This window comes from Hemicordylus capensis, chromosome 1 (genome assembly GCF_027244095.1).
Source record: "Hemicordylus capensis ecotype Gifberg chromosome 1, rHemCap1.1.pri, whole genome shotgun sequence".
NCBI classification, from domain to species: Eukaryota; Metazoa; Chordata; class Lepidosauria; order Squamata; family Cordylidae; genus Hemicordylus; species Hemicordylus capensis.
The window spans coordinates 114,598,256-114,617,920 of record NC_069657.1 but is presented as its reverse complement, the minus strand read 5'-3'; the positions used below and the strand labels follow the sequence as shown (position 1 = coordinate 114,617,920).

The 19,665-nt window shown below is 39.9% G+C and overlaps 2 protein-coding genes across 14 annotated transcripts in view; one reads left to right on the top strand and one right to left on the bottom strand.

The window, feature by feature from the left end:
• Window positions 1-11,425, top strand: part of BMAL1 (basic helix-loop-helix ARNT like 1) — a 79,097-nt gene extending 67,672 nt beyond the window's left edge. For both annotated transcript variants that reach the window (XM_053271629.1, XM_053271635.1), the window contains exons 16-19: window positions 2,086-2,194; window positions 3,947-4,040; window positions 9,945-10,047; window positions 10,767-11,425. In XM_053271629.1, the coding sequence (XP_053127604.1) occupies window positions 2,086-2,194; window positions 3,947-4,040; window positions 9,945-10,047; window positions 10,767-10,927 (467 nt within the window). In that variant the 3' untranslated portion in view covers window positions 10,928-11,425. The remainder of the gene's footprint in view (window positions 1-2,085; window positions 2,195-3,946; window positions 4,041-9,944; window positions 10,048-10,766) is intronic.
• Window positions 11,426-12,857: 1,432 nt separating this feature from the next.
• BTBD10 (BTB domain containing 10) overlaps window positions 12,858-19,665 on the bottom strand; it is a 45,241-nt gene continuing 38,433 nt past the window's right edge. For all 12 annotated transcript variants that reach the window (XM_053271709.1, XM_053271764.1, XM_053271725.1 and 9 more), the window contains 4 exons: window positions 18,251-18,371; window positions 16,891-17,088; window positions 15,694-15,804; window positions 12,858-14,007 (listed from right to left, as the gene is read on the bottom strand). In XM_053271709.1, the coding sequence (XP_053127684.1) occupies window positions 13,697-14,007; window positions 15,694-15,804; window positions 16,891-17,088; window positions 18,251-18,371 (741 nt within the window). In that variant the 3' untranslated portion in view covers window positions 12,858-13,696. The remainder of the gene's footprint in view (window positions 14,008-15,693; window positions 15,805-16,890; window positions 17,089-18,250; window positions 18,372-19,665) is intronic.

Below are 19,665 nucleotides of genomic sequence, written 5' to 3'. Positions count from 1 at the left end.
CCTTGATTCCATTGGGTGCTCAAACCACTGCACAGTATAAAAAACAAATCAGCAAATCAGATTAAAACAGCATTAAGATTAAAGTAAGAAGCCCCAAATCTATAAGCCAAAATCCCATCATAACCTAATTCTCTTCCCCTCTGGCTCCATTGTACTAGAATGTTATAAAGCAACTCTTGAGTAGGGTGGACTTAAGCAGCTGCAGACACTTGTGCATTCTACCCCCTATTCCCTCTGTTTGGCACTTCGGCATTGTAACAGTCCAGGGAAGGATCCTTGGAAGATTCATCAGGCAGAGTAAGAGTAAGCCATTATCCTCTGTGGGTGTATCCTTGGTTCACAGCGAAAGATGGTGATTCCCATCAGGCCTGGCCAGAAGCCTATAAAAATGGAGTTTGTCACCTCAAACTCTCCCCAGTATCCTCTGCCTAGTATGCAGGGATTGCCCAGCCAAAAGATGTATGCAAAAAAGTTTCCCTGAAGTTAGAAAGTTGAAATGCACGGTAACAGAAGAAGCCACATACTAACCTAGTGGATGCCACTCTCCTAGCAGCAGCTCCTCCAGCAGTGATGGTAGAACCTGTCTTTATCCTAGTGGCAAGAGTTTTCAATCACAGAGAGGCTCTTTGGCTATTCATCTATATAAAGAGAGTTATTTAAGAGGTAGAGGTATCCTGTCTTATATTCTATATGTATTCACTGGAAACATTTGATCAACTAGCCCCACCTTTAAAAGCTGCTCCTAGGCAGAGTACTGGTTGGCACTGTGTTCTTGATGGAAGTGTGGAAGCTTAAGTCCATGACGGCATCAATTTTTTTTTTAAGAAGCCAGTGGCATGCAGAAGCTTGTTTAGCAAGCCTCTGGAACTGGAACATGATTAATTATGAAGGTGCATGCCACAGCTTTGAAATACATGCATGTAATTCTTCCTGCATGACAGTAGGATAAATCTTGAGACTCAAGAATGCACATTCAACTCTTTGAATGTCAGAAGACAGCTTCTGCACTTTGTACTGCAAACAGTGTAGTAACGATTGAAATAAAGTGTGTGACGTTGGAACCTGGGGCTGGGGAGACAAAGGATGACTTTCAGTAGTGGAAACAAAAACCACAAGAGTCTTTATCCTTAACAGCAATGTGATAAAATTGTTCCAAAGCATTTTGAGCATCCAAAAGGTCTTCATCAGGGGGGTGGGGATGTGTGCTCGGCTGGAAGCCTGCTGTACAAAACACTTCTTGACAGCTCTGAAATCACTTGTGGGTAAATAGCCCTTTGTGTAAATGAGTTGGTTGATCACTCTTGCTACCACAAGACCAGGAAGAGAACTTGTCTTGTGGTAGCAAGCATAAATCTGCTAAGCAGTGTCTGCCCAGGTTTGCATTTGAATGGGAGACTGCATGTGAACACTGTAAGATATTCCCCTTAGTGATGGGGCCACTGAGGGAAGGGCATCTACAATATGTGCAGATTCTGCATGCTTGCATTCAGAAAGTTCCAAGTTAGGGCTGAGAGAGACTCCTGCCTGCAACCTTGGAGAAACCACTGCCAGTCTGTGTAGACAATACTGAGCTAGATTGACCAGTGGTCTAATTAGGCAGCTTCCTATGTTCCTATTTTTGTTTTCTGCTGTAATGCTGTAGCCATGAGGCTATGGATTTTTTTTTTTTTTTTAACATATTTATCCAAATTTATGGGTGCTTTAAAAGAAGTGTGTGGACTTTAAAAAAAAAGTAGTTTAGTTGTATGATATTACTAATGTGACTTGTACTAATTCAGTATTTGTCAAGCACCTTGTATAGAAAGGCAGAGCAGAATGTGTTCTTTATATAACAAATTATTAAGTGTCTGAGTGCTCAGCAGACTTCACATACAGTATCTCGGTAGTCCCTAAAACAATCGTGTAAGTCAATAGTATTATTCCCATCTTACAAATATAAAAGGATGCTGAAGCTGAGAGAATAGCAGCTTAGATGTTCCCTCATCACTTCCTGTCTTAGCCAATACACCACACTAGTTCTAAAGTTGAACGTCTATTTATTACTTTACAACATGCCCTTGTTTCTTTTCCTTTTCCTTTTTTAAGGTGGTCCCAAAAGGACTATTCCAACAGTTCCTGGTATTCCAGGTGGAACAAGAGCTGGAGCTGGTAAAATTGGCAGGATGATTGCTGAAGAAATTATGGAGATTCACAGGTAAACCCAGCTCTGTTTTGTCCTCACAAACTGTATTTCTGAAGGGATTGACCAGCTGTTTGCTCTTCAGGAGCAGCAAGTTCAACTGTTTTGTTAGCTTCAGATTACATGAAAGAGAGAGCATTTGAGGAACTGGAGATAAATCTGATGAGGATGAGAACAAATGTCTTTGCTTTTATAAAACACTCTCTATTTAATTGTATTTTAAAATTTGATACCTGTCTGAAAACTTTACTAAGGCAGGTAACAACACTAAAATCAATACAAATCAGCATAAACAGCAACATTAAAACAAGTTTTAGAATATCAGAAAACATATAACCACAAAACGATAACTAAATTCAGCCAACAGTTTTAAAGCCTGGTAAAATAGTGTGGTGCCAAAAAGGCATAAATAGGCACCAGATAATCCCCCCCACCCACCCCCAAAGGTCCTGTTCCACAGATGAGACACAATTAAGAAGGCCCTTTACCAGTTGCCATCTGTCTAACTTCAGAACCCAGGGCATCTGGAGAAGGGCCTCTGATGACTAACATACTGCATGAGCAGATATGTATGCAAGAAGGTAGTCCTTCTGCTACACACTCATTCACAGTAACCTCTGTGACTAATTGCTGCTGCAAGAATTTGGAAGAAGAGAACAACTTATGAAACTACCCAAGATGTGGGTTGAATTTTTCCTGCAGATTCCCCCCCCCCCCCAAATTGGAACATTTTCTGGAATTTTCCCGCAATATTTTTCCTGTAGAGGGAAAAATCCATTTATAAAAACCAAACAAACCTGCTTACTAGCCTCCTTCAGTAACAATGAATTGAATGCCAATGCAATATTAGGCAAGCTTGGCAATTTCAAAGTTGTAATTAAAGTTTTTCAGGTGATTATCCCTAGGAAGTATGTGAGTACAAATGTTACATTGATTTATATATTTTATATTTTATGAAAATATTTTGGTTTATATTTTATTTACTCAATAAAATATGTTTTCACATATTGTATCAGTATATCATGTAAACCAAAAGTGTGTCTTGATTTTCTTTTTTGTTCCTAAATATTTCAGTTCAGCTACTTAACCATATAGGTCAAATAATCTGTTCGACATTAGTAAAATTTTCCTGAGAATTATGCAGAGTTTTTGCAGATGAGGAAATCATGGCATAGCAAAACTTCCTGGATTTTTTTTCTGGAAATCTTCCAATTCAACATTTTCCAGAAAACCCACATCTCCAATAACTACACTGATATGCCAAGAATAATGAAACATGAATAAAACATTCTCAAACTATGCCAATCTCGGGTGTCCATCTGAACAGACACACAAGTTCTAGTCAGTGGAAAAGCCCTCCTGGCTGCTGCCTCCAGTGATGTACAAACTTTGTTAGACTATGGAGCCTCAGTTGAATGGAGATCGTCAAGACCCCATAGCCAAACAAAGGTTTAATACGTCTAGTGAGTTTTTAAAAAAAATTAGTAGCAGAGACACCCCAATTTGGCTACTATATGAGGAAGTCTCTTTCAGTACTGGCACTGAGTTAGGACCTTTTGAAGTGCCATGCTATGTATAATATTCAATTTTTGATGCTGTGAAAAGTCCAGTATTTGAGCCCTCGTTCTTAGACCAAAACTATGTGTCCCAAGATGGACTTCCGGAGCCGCATACTCATGAGACCAGGTTGCCATGAGCATTATAAATTGTTCAAGCATAATTGCATTGTTTAGTATGACCTCTTTAACCTGGATTATGTTGTGACAGGATACGGGGTTCTTCACCTTCAAGTTGTGGCTCGAGCCCATTGAACATGACCAGCACACCTCCCCCTGACACTTCTTCGCCAGGAGGCAAAAAGGTGAGATAATCCTGTAGGGTCTATCCTTTACTTTATTATCACAATCTGCCATTCAGCAAAACTCAAACCATTGTAACTAATTAGCAAAAATAAATACTATGATGATGATGCCTTGTGCCAGACTACCATGTGCCCAGTGAATGGTCTACGAGTATAAAGTGCTAGCATCATTCCAGCTAGAAGAGTGAGGACCAGATCAGTGGCTCACAATGGACCCTGTCGAAGAATCTTGCTCAGAGAATAGTTTTTTGGGTGGTTGTTTTTAAGTTGGAATGTTGGGCTGGGGCTGCAGAACTCAAGGGGGGAAAGCAGGATGCTACACTCACCTTTGACTTTCTGGGAATATGATGAGTTGTCAAATGGCTAGAAAGTGAAGTTGATGCAACATGTGTCCAGCATCAGCTTTCCAACTTTATCACAATCTGTCATGAGAACATAGGAAGCTGCCTTCTACTGAGCCAGGGCATTGGTCCATCTCGCTCAGTCTTGTCTACACTGACTAGCAATAGTTCTCCAGGTTTTAGGCCGGAGTCTTTCTCCCAGGCCTACCTTGCAACATAGCCAGGGAGTGTGCTGGAGACCTTCTGCGTGCGAAGCAGATGCTCTGCCAGTGACCTACAGCCCCAGCTCTCAAGTGTACCCAGCTGCTAGGCAAGCCATTAATTGGCTTTGCTGTCTGTGTTGCTCCAAAGATGACTGCTCTTTGCACTTCACATGCTTTGCAAGTTAAACACATTTTCACAAGGATGGAGGAAGAAAATTTTACTAAAATAGCCATGCAATGTAATGTCTTGCAGGTAAGTTGACAGCAGTAAAGAGGATATGATGTCTGTATCTCACAAGCTTTGTGAGCTAATACCTCATGAACCTGGGCTAGAACAGCATGCGTAGTTTGCCTCCTGAATAACTGAAAGTAGTAGTATTTGCCCATTGTACCTGACATCATCTTATCCTCCATACTGGATGCTTCCTAAAAGGAGGAGGAGACTCTCCAGCTTTCATAGATGGATGAGTAAAATATGAGCAGTAAAGGCAATATTTTGTGTCTCATTGAATTTCATGTAAGAACACATGGCTTTCAAAACAGACATATTCTTCTGAGTGACAAGTTACTTTTTCCAACACAAAACCTGATTTCCTTGTAAGGAATGGTCTTGTCAGTATTTTCAGTTTTGTAGTGTATGCTGCACTACAGATGTGGATCAGGCTGTAAAAGAAACAAAACAAAAGGTGGGAAACCAACATATTTACATAGACTGCATTCAGTATAACAAATCAAACTATTCTTACTGAGTGGAGATGGTTGTCAACCCACTTGCACCATCTTCTGGTGAATGTGTTGTTGCATGTACAAGCTATTTGGATTTTTTTCCCCTTCCCCATCTCAAAAAATCCAAATTTCAGTTGAATTTAAGAACTTTAAATCTCTTTTCAGACTCTGAATTGTTAATATTCATTACCAGTATTTGTGTATTATGTGGAATGTGTTGCTGATCATGAACAGAATCGAGTAAGAATGATGCTGCTCATTCACTAAAAAAGCAGCAGCTAAATGACATCCACCCTAGCTCTTTCAAATTGACAGAGAGCAATTATGCTCAGATTGTGGAGAGGATATTTTTTCAGAACACCACATTTGAAACAAACACCTCATGTATTCATCCATATTGTAAAAGCCTCCTTCACAATGAGCAAAGGTACTCAAGTGTAGAAGCTTCTGTACTGACACAAATTCCTGTAGGCATTAAGATGATGGATTTTTGAATGAAATTTCAAAGAAGTAAAATATCTGAGATACATTAATCTGTTTGAACCATTGTTAAATCTGTGTGTGTGTGTGTGTGTGTGTGTGTGTGTGTGTGTGTGTGTGTGTGTGTGTAGTTTCACAGAGTAGATCTTGGTCTAGGCTGCCCTTTCACTTGTTTCTGTGACTCCCCAAACTCTTGTGTCTGACTCCAGTTCTTCTGTCCCATGTGGCTGACATGATATCCTGCACAGCCCTCATGGATATATTTCCTGGCATCAAAGAAGGGAGAGAATAGAAAATGTGCCCTCCCCACTCCCACTGGGATACATAACAAAGCTGGAGCACTATAAAGCTCTAGCCTTTTTGCAGTGCTGTACCTACTAAGTCATGTCAGCCACTGCAGCCACATAGAATATCATCACAGGGGAGCAACTTCCACACAGCTTGGTGTCCTGTTTAAATCAATAGGAATTGAATTAGTGATTAATGTATCCCATTGACTAGCTTTCTCCAAAGCAGGGTGATTGTCTCCCCATAATAATACTTGCTTCCAGATATTTGGCCAGCTGGATAAAGAGACGACGTCCAGAGAGACTACACCCAACTATGGTATAGGGCTATATTTGGGGATTTGATCCTAAACTCAACTAGGCAAAAAAATTCTGACTTTAAAATAAAAATTTCTGCAGATTAGATGTCAAATTTATTTGTGACCATTTAAGAAATGTGAGCAGCTAATGTGTTGATGTAGAAAGATATCCTGGTGAAACAAATCTATTGCCTCAATTTTAATTTAAGTTTCAAAAGGGGGGTTATTGTTCTACTTGCAGCTCTAGTTAATCACTAGTGGTGTATCATGATGTGTTAGCACCCTGACAGGTAATTAACACTCTTACCACTGATCATATTCTCTAGCGGCACTCATTTAGCAAGGACCCAGCTTGGAATGGCAGAGCATCAAAATAAAAAATAAAAAAATAGAGCTGCTAGTCAGTTACTCAACATTTTTTTCAAAAGAGCGGTTGACAATTGAGCCTTAAGTACTACAACAAATATTTATATACTGCTCTTCAACCAATGTTCTCAAAGCAGTTTACATAGAATACATACATAAATAAGATGGTCCCCAAAGGGCTCACAATCTAAAATTAAAGAAAGTAGATACCAGCAACCGCCATTCAAGGGGTGCTGTGCTGGATAGGGCTGGTGGTGCTTCCATTAGGGTTAGGGTTTGCTGTTTATCCTTTAAATCGCTATAGCTCTGATACTATCCACTACCTCTCCATCTTTGATCAAGGCATGTGTAACTTCATCTAGCTGAGGATCCAGCTTCTCCTGGCTTAATTTTCTCAAAGTGATGGACTCAAGTCCAGCTTGCTGGCAGTCCAGGCAACATTCTTGCATACCTGTGTAAGAGAATGGGGGTGGGGGAAGTCCAAACAGAATGGGACAATACCCTGTTCACATGTTGAACTTAACACTCTTACAATTGTAGTGTATTCAGCTAGTTATTCACATATTATATTGAACATAGGTACAGCATTTGTGCCATTCATTTGACAGGCCTGTATCAAGGTTCGCTTTTTTAAAAGAATGGAGGTACAGTACACAGACATGAACCTATGTACAGACAGCTGTGTGGTCATACAACATAACGTCTGAGTAGGGCTATGGACTGTTATACTTGGGAATCATAGCTATGGATGTTGAGCAGTTCACTAAACAGGCCTTTGTAATGCCCAGAAAGGCTCCACAAATAGCATTTTCTAGAAGGCAGTAGGAAAGAATTTAAAATGCCTCTAACATCACATGCACAGAAGATTTCACACATGCACAGCTAGGGAAGGCAATTTCACTAATCCCCCATTCCCTCTGTGCCTCCCAAAATTATGCCTGAGGGTTGTATTAAGTATTTGTGGTACAATGTGTTTGTTTCTGGCACTAGTTAAATACTACTTTTTCCCATCCAATTTAATAAACCTCCAATTTAGATCTATGGCAGCACTATACTTTGTTTTACACTGCATCATGAACTTACTACTAAAGGTGAAACAATCTGTGGGTAGCTGTAGAAAAAAGTATTGCACTAAGTGTGCTTTTAGAAGACTCTTCCCAGATGTGGATTTTGCATTCCAGAATTGAAAAGAGCAAGCCACATTATAATTGGTGACCCACATCCAAACCAAGTTGGGTGGGGTGGATACCTCCACACATGCACAGAAGGTCAGGATGAGTCTCAGTAATCATCCTCCCCTCCCAATCCTGAAAATATGCTGGGACACTGGTAGTTGATGTCAGAAGCCACATGTGGCTGCAGAGGGAACGGGAAAGATTGCTGAAAATAGCTCCTCTCCATCATGCAACTCTTAGTTTGAATGACACGTTGCTTTTTCTTACAATGCAATCGCCTACCTTAACTCAGAGCACATCAGACTGGTGCATCTTATTGTAACTCTTTAGATCACGATTAAGCTGCAGTATGGCTGACCTGTCACTGTAGTGATAAGCATAGGCATTTGAAGCCTTCATCACATGACTCACCTGCAGCTTTCAGTGAGAAGAAAGCTCCATGTGATGACTTGATCATACTGAATGGGTTGTTACTAGGCCTGAATCAATCCTATGGAAAATTCTAGCTGAGTCACCTTGTTAATTTGTGGTATATGAAGATCAACTAACACATGATGGATTATTCTTCTGTCTAAAAAAAATTTCAGAGGACAAGTGCAGTAAGTTGCTGTGATTCATCAAAGAATCACACATTAAATTACAGAACTGGTTAAGCTTTAAGCTTCAGTAAACATTTTACCAGGTAGGAACTCTTGATATACTCAAGGAAAGTAGGGATGCTGGATATGGAAGGGGAATTTCCCCTTCTGTTTCAAGTCATGTGTGTGAGGATTTTTAGGAGCTGCTATGATACTTCTGCTTTTGGATGACTTTCTCACTGAGCAATGTGAAATTCCATTCCTATCTCTGTTTTTATAAAATAATTACTCCTCCCAAAATAGATGCCTACAGCTGAATAGTTTAAAATAGTTGTGTTTACTGGGGTGGTGTTCTTCGAGTTCACAGCAATCTACAACTGATTTCTAAAGAGTTTCTACAGTGATGGTGCATCAGCATCTTGCCTTTCAGAGAAAATGAGCAGTTTAACACATTCTCCTTCCAAGAACACTGAAGATTTTAAGTAACATGTTTCCTGGAAACAAGACACCATCCCAATGAAATGTTTGGCATTCATGAGTGGAATTTTATTCCCAAAATATGTGTGTATGAAACCTAGTTGCATAAGTACTCCAAATGAGTGGGTTACTTATGCAACTAGCTGAGCAGATCAACTCAAAGATAGGGGTGTGCACAAACAGTTTGAAGTGAACTGGACTGGTCTGAGACTGAACTGGATCTGGCCTGGTTCTCAACCAGTTCGCCAGTTCATGCGGCTTTAAAAGTTTCTTGTGAAGGGGAATCCAGTGAGGATTCCCCTTTTGCTTTACAGAGGCCTTACAAAGGCAATGTGTTGAGAGGCATCTTTGAAAAGTAAATAAGGTGCATACCAGTCTGGCGACTGCAGAACTGCTCCTTCCTGGAGCAGCACAATGTAGTTCTGGCATTCACCTGGCTTCCGAATGTGCAGAGGCCAGGTGAGAGTGCCGCAGCCAATTTGCACGGGATGCTGGGGAAAGCACCGTGTTGCTCCAGGCCTTTGTAAAGCAAACAGGGAATCCTTTAAGAGCAAAGGAGTATCCTCACCAGATTCCCCTTTACAAGCAACTAAACTGTTCAGTTGAACAAACAGCCCAGCTGATCAGTACAACCAAACCAGTTTGCAGACCCATGGTTCAGTCCAAATTTGGACCAAACCGTGGGAAACAGCATATATAAACCCCTACTCAAAGATGATCCCATAAAAGTGGTGCAGAATTAATTTTGAGCAAGTTGCATGAGCAACAGATTGTTTTTCACATTAGTACACATTGGAATATCAAAAGCCAACTCCATTATGACAGTACTTTGGCTTTAAGTTTGTATATGAGACTGAACACTTAACAGGTTATTCCCTCTCAAACTACAGGGTCAGGTGTTCAAAATAAGTATGAAGTTCACAGCACACACATGCTGGAGATTAATATCTTTATCCTTTTTCATTTATTTAGATTTTGAATGGTGGAACTCCAGACATTCCTCCTGCCAGTTTATTATCAGGCCAGATCCAAGACAATCCTGGCTATCCATATTCTGACAACTCCTCTATTCTTGGTAAGCAAAATTCTTGTACCTGGAGAAACTGAGGTTCTTTCCCCCATTTCTTCATCCTTTTTATTCCTCTCATTAACTGGAAGATGAAAATCCCTAGTTCTGGGTCCTACCACAGGAAGGTTTTAAAAGAGAATCTAATTGTAAATGTGAGCATATTGTAGAGTAAAAGCCACTATTGATAACTTCATGGAGGCACTTGCCCAACCACTGCTGCAGAGTGCATTTGCTCCAAATTAGTCCTACCAGGAACCAAGAAGCTGCTGCTTTGAACATCCAAGAGAGGAGATTCCACAACTTTCCTAGAACAGCTGTTCATTTTGCATCCAAAATGTTCGTTTAAAAAAAAAAAAAACTTTTAGTCCATCTCTAAAGCTTAATCTCTGCTTAAAGCAATTAAAGAGACAAGGCTGCTGGAAAGCTAGTATTCATTGTTGGCCAAACAAAATCATCAGTCTGCTTTCCCTCTATAGGAAGGGCCCGCAACATTTTGGTTATTCAGATAGATACTGTTACCACTAAGGGTATATGGGTATGGGTATTTCCTCTTATAGTACAACTTCAAACAGATGCAGCCGGCTGATAAAAACAACAGTAACACTTCCAATTCTAGCTTACTATTGTACATTACTCTCAGCCATTGCCTTGTTAAACATGCTACTCAAAAGCTTGAAAATGCTTTAAATTCTAGTACAGCATTACCATTTCTGTTTATTTTACAGAGGAAAACCCGCACATAGGCATTGACATGATAGATAATGACCAAGGCTCCAGCAGCCCCAGCAACGATGAGGCAGCAATGGCCGTTATCATGAGCCTTCTGGAAGCAGATGCAGGTCTTGGGGGCCCTGTCGATTTTAGTGACTTACCCTGGCCCTTGTAAATTGCTACCCAATCGCTTTGACATCTGGATATATCAAAGTGTATTATCGGTGGAGTTCTCCAATCTGTGAAGCTTGTTCAATTGCGTTGATGTTTTAATTTTATAAAAGCCATATCAAGAACACAGTCATCCTTCTCCCATGTGTAATTTCAGACCAAGTGGAGATCAACCTGCTACAGTGTTCCCACATCATTGATTTGGTTAGCTGTGTATAGCTTGCATTAACTGTATATTTTGGATTCTGTTCTGGTGTTGACTTTTTTAAAAAATCACTGTGCAAACTAAGCACTGGCATCACTGGTAGCTTTTATATGCAAATGGTCATTTCAGTTGTATGGTGTGTTTTTACACTACAGAAAAGGTCCCCCATGTGGATACTGGATATTTCTTATACTAATGTATCAAAGCTGTTTCTTGTAAGAACCTTTACTATAAATATTGTTGAAGTGTAATGTATTAGACAGTTAAATATTTTTAAAATAAAACGTTTTCCCTTGTTCTAAGTTGCATTTCTAGATGGAGTGCATGATGAATGTGAATAGGTACAGCGAATGAAGTATTATAAATATTATAACAGTAGTATAAACATGCAAACAGTGGCCGTTCTGGCAACAATTCACATCCTGAGTCATTCATGTTCTTGTTGGAATCCTTATTAGCTAGAAACTCATGTGGGCCTAGAGCAACCCAAGGTAAACTTGATTTCTTCCATTAAGGGGACAGCAGCTGCTCAAAAGGAGTGGATCAGCTGAGCATCCCAACAGGGCAAATATGCAACTCCAGCAGTCTCCAGAGAGTTGTTCCAAGCTCACTTTGGAGGTTCTGTACCATCAATGCTCTGCTCCCATTTTTGCTTTTGATAATATGGCATTCACAAGCATCTTCCCCCAGAGAAAAGTGTCCTGGAAGTTGTATCCAGGAACAAAATGGTAGCATTTAAACACTCTTCCAGAAGTACAAAAACAAAAGAGCTCTCATCTGCAGCCACACTTACAGTAATTAATGTACATTTCTGTAGGGGTCTCCTGTAAGCAAGGGTGGAGTAGTACAGGAACACTGAGCTAGTAAAACTACAACTGCAGACTCATGTAGGGCTTCAAAGCTGTGACTAAATGGCTGGGTAGCAGGACTTGAAGCAGCTGGAAAAGCAGGGAGAACATAGGCTTTGGAATTGGGGCATTATTACTTTATGTACATTAATCTTAATAGGCCTTCTCTCCCCTATTAAGTGGCACACTTACTTAATCCTCCCTACATTGGTTTAGTCTCTTCCAGAGTTTAGCTCAAGATGGTCACCTATTTCTGTTGAGACACTATTGGGGCGGGGGGGGGGAGTTAGAGAAACAAAACATTTTAAACTGCTCAAAGGCCATTCTTAAAGCAGGATCTATCCATCCTGCATAGACAGATGCTTAACATTAGCAGGAAACAAGGTTAGAGGAGATAGTGTCTGTCTTCCCTTCCTACTGAACATCAACTCTACAGTTATTACTTATCTGCACAATGATAATAGATTAAGATGCCTTCCGACACCTTTATATAACGCATGTTACAGCTTGCCATTCACTCAGCATCATCTTATCTCCTGACATAGCTTACAATTTTGACAAAGGCTGAAATCCTGGAAACTGGGTAACTTGTGCTGCATCACCAACCCTCCTTGCCAGGTGTCAATTTCTACATCTATTAGTTCTATTTGCCATTTTTCCTATTATGTAGTGGTATGCAATATTTCAATTTTATAAGTTTGAGTACTACCAACTATTTAAATGTTTTGGAACAGAAGACAGTCTCATAGTGTGTTACACCTGAAGGCATACTTCAGATGTAAAAATTTTAAAGCTAGGAAAATAAAATAAGGCTTGGAATCTGGTAATTTACTAGAAAATGTTTTAGAGGTAGGTATAAGAAGTTAGCTTCACGGCTAATATTAAAATAATGGAAATTTTTATTTGAATGAAAAAACTTGTTTACAATCAGTTAATAAATGAAGAGTGAACAGCATTTTCCTATTCCATGACACATGGAAAAAAAACTTTTCAGTAAATAAATATTTCTGTGAACAGATTTAAGGTAAGGCAAAATTTTAAGATAAAGCCCCTATCAGTTGTTCCTGACCCTTGAACATGGTTCACATCAAACATGAAAAAAACCTTCACTGGAGAAATCTGAAAAAATAGGCTGTTGGGCTGCAACCTCACAATCCAAAAGCCCCAGTGGCAAGAATGAATGTTGTGCTCATCCAGAAGAGAACAAAGTAGGCTCATCATCTCTATTCAGAATAAACTATTTACATTTAGCTGAATAGAAAGTCTCTGATAGAAGCACTCCGTTAAAGTCAACATTGTGCATCATGACTATAAAAATGGCTTTGAGAATTCTGTTTGTCCACCATTTATAAAGTGCCACTATCAATTTTAAGTCTGCATTTTGCCCACTGTGTACCAAAATACTGAAGAAACGTTAGTCTCCACATCCTGCTGTTTCTGACAGAGCCTTGGGATGAGGACAGTCCACCATACAAGTAACCAATACCACAAAACCTACTGGTAAACAAATGCAGGTATGTAACTGACCCTCAGGATGTTTCACGTGAACTCCTAAAAACCATAATTAGATCCCACTTTGGTCTGTTAGTCCATACTGCAATATCCTAAACATTTTATGTTCATTACACAATGGAGAGAAGCTGGAATTGCAGTGCAGTATGAGCTCAATACAGCATCTTCATTTTTATAATAGCATGCTTTTGTTTAAACAAGTGTTGGATCAGAGTGGCAAGTTCTGTCCCTCGGGATCCACATCACTGTTGCTGGGTGGAGGATGAATGGGCAGAATATCCAGCTCATCCACCTGAGGTGTCGGGTGCATCACCACGAGCTGATCTTGGGGAATGTCTGCGGCAGCTGCGGCCAGGTTGGTAATGGATTTGCTTTTTACACACTGGAAGTCCACATGCCGACTTTTCCCTTCCTCCTTCTCCCATGACATCCGGATGAAAGGTCTTTGGACATAATTATAGATTACTTCTGGCCTTCCCCCGGGCCGCTTTTTAACCTTCTCCTTATACGTAGGGTAACCTGAAATATTAAATACCAGTAAGATAAGATTATCGCATACACTTCAGTTCAAAGTACTTCAGTACCAGGGTATCTAAAAGAGGGCACACCTTTTGATGCAGGCAGGCTAATTTTAAGTAATACAGCATTCAGAACTCTCTCCTCCTCCCCCATTCTTTATTTACTGGCATCCTCTACCCCCAAGCAGCTACATGGGATCAGATCTGAAGGGCTATTTAATAATCTATGGCAGCACAAGGTGGTACAGTATTGACTAGTTAATATGTTTTGTGTTCAGTATAAACACAGAATGAAATTTAAAGACAGTCTCAAGCTGGTATATATGCAGAAAGGTGTTTATTTTTGTACCATACATACTTATTTTCCCCATTTAAAAGAAAAATGAGCAACACAATATACACTGGTATTCTAAAAAGAGCACATTTGTAGGTAGAAATATATATGCCAATCACAAGTTCGCTGTTCTCCTGACCCTAACAGATCATGAAGAGCCCCCTGCCAGGGTAGGAGAGTTGGGCATGCTCCCGCTCTGCAGTCAGTCACGTGTTTGCAGGAGCGGGGAGAGTGATGGTGTGGGAGACAGGAGCTGGGCAGGAAGGGTGTGGTCAGCTCACATTCTGTCCCCAGCATTTCATCAAAAGGTGGAGGAAAAGCCATCCTACCCAGCTCCTGGCTCCCATACGATCACTCTCCCCTCCTCCCGCCATGTTCGTGAGAACAGCCTTGAGTGTAAGACACTTCACAGCACAGAAAGACAAAAAGGGGCAGAACACATAACATATGTTCTTCCAGAATGCGCAGAACTCAATTTTCCCATAAATTTATGCTTGCGTCTCGCTCTTAAAAAAATAAGCAAGTGGAGATTTGGGTGACATTCCATAATTTAAAGTACCAATCTGAAAGAAGGGGAAACTCACTTTCCAGGAAGCAGAAATACAGATGATTGCAAGTGTAAGTAGATGAAGAACCAATTCCAAATATATCTCTAATACTATATCGGAGATAACCCAACACAATTATTTTGGGACCAAAAAGCACCAGGCTGATTTCTGATGACTGAACCCCAAACCATAAAGGAACAAGTCCAACAAATATGGAAAGAATGTGAAGGATTCAATCTGCATCCTCAACACTGATTGTGCGATAAGCTCTATTATATTTCAGCCTGTATAGTGTGAAGTATTACTGAGAATGTATTTGAAGACATTTCCCTTTAAAATTAGCATAGTTCAAATCTAGCCCTATTCTTCTTGAGTAACAGAGAGACTCAAATTCCATTCCCATTTATTTACATCACTGAGTAATGAATTGTACTGATTCAGTAGTAACAGGTATATTTCATCTATTCAAATTTTAGGGCTTGTTCTTGATTCAGAGGAGACTCTAGAGTTCAGTTCACTAAATTTCCTCAATAGTGACATCATGTCTTAATTGTAAAATTCAAAAGAGACTCCTTCCCACAATCTTTACTGCAATTCCATCAAGAATGAGAACATTCTCTTCTACCAGGGTTATTCATATAAAAGAGGCTAACACAATCAGAGTGATCCACTGGCCAGAAAGGAAACAAGCCTCAAGCTATGAGGTCTCCACCTTCTAGTACAACACTCTCTTATTCTATTTTTTGTGTAAAGACAGACACACATTTGACTGGAGGTCTAGCTCAGAAAGCAAATCCACCCTTACCTTCTATACCTAATCGAATCTTCTTAAGACCCCTTTCCTTCAGAACAGATTTTGCCACATCCCTATTTTCGATGTACTTGAAGAATCTGTACAACTTTGTGCTGTAAATAACTGGTGGTCGGGGGGGGGGGAGAAACATATATGAATAACTGTACCACAGTAGTCTACCCATTTCCATAACAATCCTATTTGAATCAGCATTAAAACGCTCACAATGCTATTTCATTAGGTTAGAAGCATATTCTTTACACTTCCTTTGTCATGCAAAAATTGTATCTGTGATATAGGAATAAATCAACTTTGAATTTTGAAAAACGCTCATCATTTAAGTTCACGGCCCTTGCACTCTCTTCCTTTCCCAGTTTTATTTGTCTTCAAGAGTCCACAGTAGAACAAGCCCTTACGCCAGGGTGCACAACTCAAATGCCCCAGTGGGCTGGAACCAACCATGACTTGGTGCATGGAGGCAGAGTTTAATTTCCAACACACTAATTATTACATTAAAATTAGTGCTTGATCCCCCTCCTATTAAGGGAACCACAATTGTTAACCAAGGATATTGGCCAGAAAATAAGCCTTATTCTTGCTGAGTCAGTGGGGCACCTGGAGGGCATGCCAGCCCCAAATAAATGCTCTCTGCTCTCCCTAAATCACTGTCCTTTTCAGGCTAAAATCCTAGGCATGTTTACTGGGAAGTAAGCCTCACTGGCTACACAATGAGATGTGTTTCTAGTAAACATGCACAGGGTGGCACTGCCAGGCAGTTCCCAGCTCCTATGATGCTGCAGGATATTCCTACCCAGGGGCCTGTAAAAGAGTCCCTGCAGGCCAGATCCATTCCATGAATGACTGCCTTCTATAATGAGCCATTGGCTGATGGGATTCAGGCAAAGTGATTCAAAGGCTTTCACATAAAAGGAGTGAGCAAAGGAAAGCCTTCAGATCAAAAATCACTACAATGAACATAAGCCTTAGATATGCCGCAATCTGTGTTCATATACAAAATTCATTAACTCAGTCTACACTGAGGCACTTCTTGTATATTGCATAAATTTATAATATGCAATTCTTATAATTACAATATAAATATTATTTTTATATTGTCATTTGGATTGTGTACACCGCCTAGAGATGTATATATCAAGCGGTATATAAATATAAAGAAACTCCAAATCAAAGTTAGTTCCAAGAGCTTACTTTGTGAATATTCCTCTCCCATCTGTGGAGGGTACTCTTCATCCCAATCAACCACATCATCATCAGTGAGCACCACAATATGACATTCTCTTTCCCCACTTTGAGCACTGGCTACCATCAGTGGAAGAATCATTTCTTCAAGGTAAAATTCAAACTGTTTCCGAGCACCATCATTTGATAGTTCATGCATAAGAGCACCTGAAACCAAAAGCACCAAATCTTTACTATTTAAAACTTTAGGGAAGACACTGGGGTGTATTTTTTTTTTTTTAAAGTCAGTGCCATATAACTGCTATCTTTGAGATTGCTCCCATCTGAGTGTACCTGCCTGACAAGATCCACTGGGAGGGCTCTGCTTTACATGCAGACAGCTGGGAAGGCACATCTGGTGTGCACATGGAACAGAGCCTTCTTAGGGATAGCCCCAGATTGTAGAATGTGCCTCCAAGATGAAGCTTGTGCTTCTCATCTCTTCAGATGTTTCAAAAAAACCAGTGAAGAAAATCCAATTTTTCTGGACTTTTGGCTTTAATTTGTTTTTATTGCTGCCTGGTTGTTTTTCTCATTTGCTGCTGTGGCTGACATGATGCACAGTGCACCTTGGATGGTTCTGCACTGCTGCAGTTGTCTAACAAAATGTTGGTGCTGTTGGGTTGTCAAATGTGTGTGTCTTTACACAAAATTGTGTAATCATACTTGTGTAGTGTAAAGCCACTGAAAATAATGGCTAGCATTGTGCAATTGCATGGTTTTCTGTATTAACACAATCATGACATTGTTTCAGATGCCTGCCACAGCATACACAGTACAAATCTACCCACAGTATGTTGCGCATCATGTCAGCAACTCTTTTCAGATTGTTGTACATTGCCGTGAAGTCTCAGGACAAAGGGCTGTTGATAAATGTAACAAATATATACATACTAACTGACCCTGCACAGAGCATCTGTGCGGTCTTGTACTGAGCTTGTGGCATCCCACCCCCGCAACGCTCTCACCTGCTCTCGCAGCCCCCCCACAACGTTCTCGCCCGCTCTCACCGCCCCCCACAATGCTTTATATTGCTGTATCAAGTTTGCAGGGCAGGGGTTGGGGAGAATTGGACTTGAAACTCATTCATGAAGCACCTCATATTACCCTACTTTTTAAAAGTGGCATGAGTTCAATAATGTAACAGAGAACAGTTGATAAAGCCTTTCAATCCCTGTTCACAGAAATAAATGCACAAACATGAAAGTTAAATCCAAATCCAAAATTTGTTTTTAGAAGGCGATGTTCAGATTTTGGTCTCACAATATTTTACAGTCAAGAGCATGACACCTTAACACACACACATGTAAGCCACTTTCAGCATACTTACTGAGGTCTCTACATTTGATAGTACTATAATCAAAGGAAATACAGAGATAATCACAAGCTTCTCTTAGTTCAGGAATAGATATTCCATCAGGACATCGTATCACCCCAGTCTTGTAGTAATCCTTAGTGGGGGGAAAGCAAAATTATATTACATTTAAACAGTGAAGAAGGACATTTAACTTTTTGGGGGGAAGCTTTACATTTTAAAATTGTGACTTTTAAACGCTTCTTTATGACAAAACTAGGTTACCACCACAACTTTTAAAAAAGAAAACCAGTTTAAATAAAAAGTTAGGTTTTGGGTCCCACCCCACAAACAGCATCAATCTTAAGGGTTGTTGTGAGGTTAACTATAACCACGTACACCTCCCTGGGCTCCCTAGAGGAAGAGCAGGATATAAATGTAACAAAACAAAACAAATAAAAACAAAGAATCCTGATAGGGATTCATTATGAGGAAAAGATACCAGACACCAACAAATCTAAACACTTCAATATACCTAAAAAATAAACTGAGTACCCCACTGGCTTGCATGTGGGGGGCGGCACGGTGGTGGTTGGCACATGGCAATTGACAGTTGGCACTGTCCAATTACAAAAAAAATGATCAGAAGAAATGAAGGTGTGCAATGAATCCTCATAGGGATTCATTATGAGGACAAGTTATTATACACCAAAGAATCCAAACACTTGAAAAATAATGACAGTATATTTTGCTTCATAACTCCACTACTACAAGGACTAGAGCTTAGCTTTAAATGAATGAATGAATGAATAATAAAGCTGGGGATCCATGTTAGGGTTTGGATAGGGTGACTCTGAATCCCCATTATTTCATATGGCGGAAATATACAAAATCAGTAAACACTAAAAAAAAATCATTGAAAAATCATCCAAGTGCCCCACTGCCTTGAAATTTGAGTGGTAGGTGGCACCCATGGGGACCTACCCACCATCCAAATTTGGTGTTCCTACTTTATAAGTGGTATCAATTGATCTGAATCCAAATAAAATCAAATCCAAATCGAATCTGGGGTGATTTGGGGGACAGATTAGGACACAAAACAAATGAGGGGTGATTCAGTTTGGGTACAAATAGAATTGAAAAAATTGATTCATGCACATCTCTAGTTTCAACTGCTATACTGTGCCACAAAAGTTCACAATGATGAACTTTTATAAAGGACTAAGTTTTTTAAAAAAAAAGATCAGTCAACAAAACATCTAAAAATAGATACAATCTTTTATATCCCTTGATTTTCAATGTCTGGCTAAGCTGTCTGATTACACAGCTGGAAACACAACTGCACTATGAAGGATTTTCATATTATATTTGTTCAGAAAAAGTAATTCAGTTTATGTAAGAATGAAACAGAGGGATGCCATGCACAATGAAATCCTGCCCTGCAGGAATCC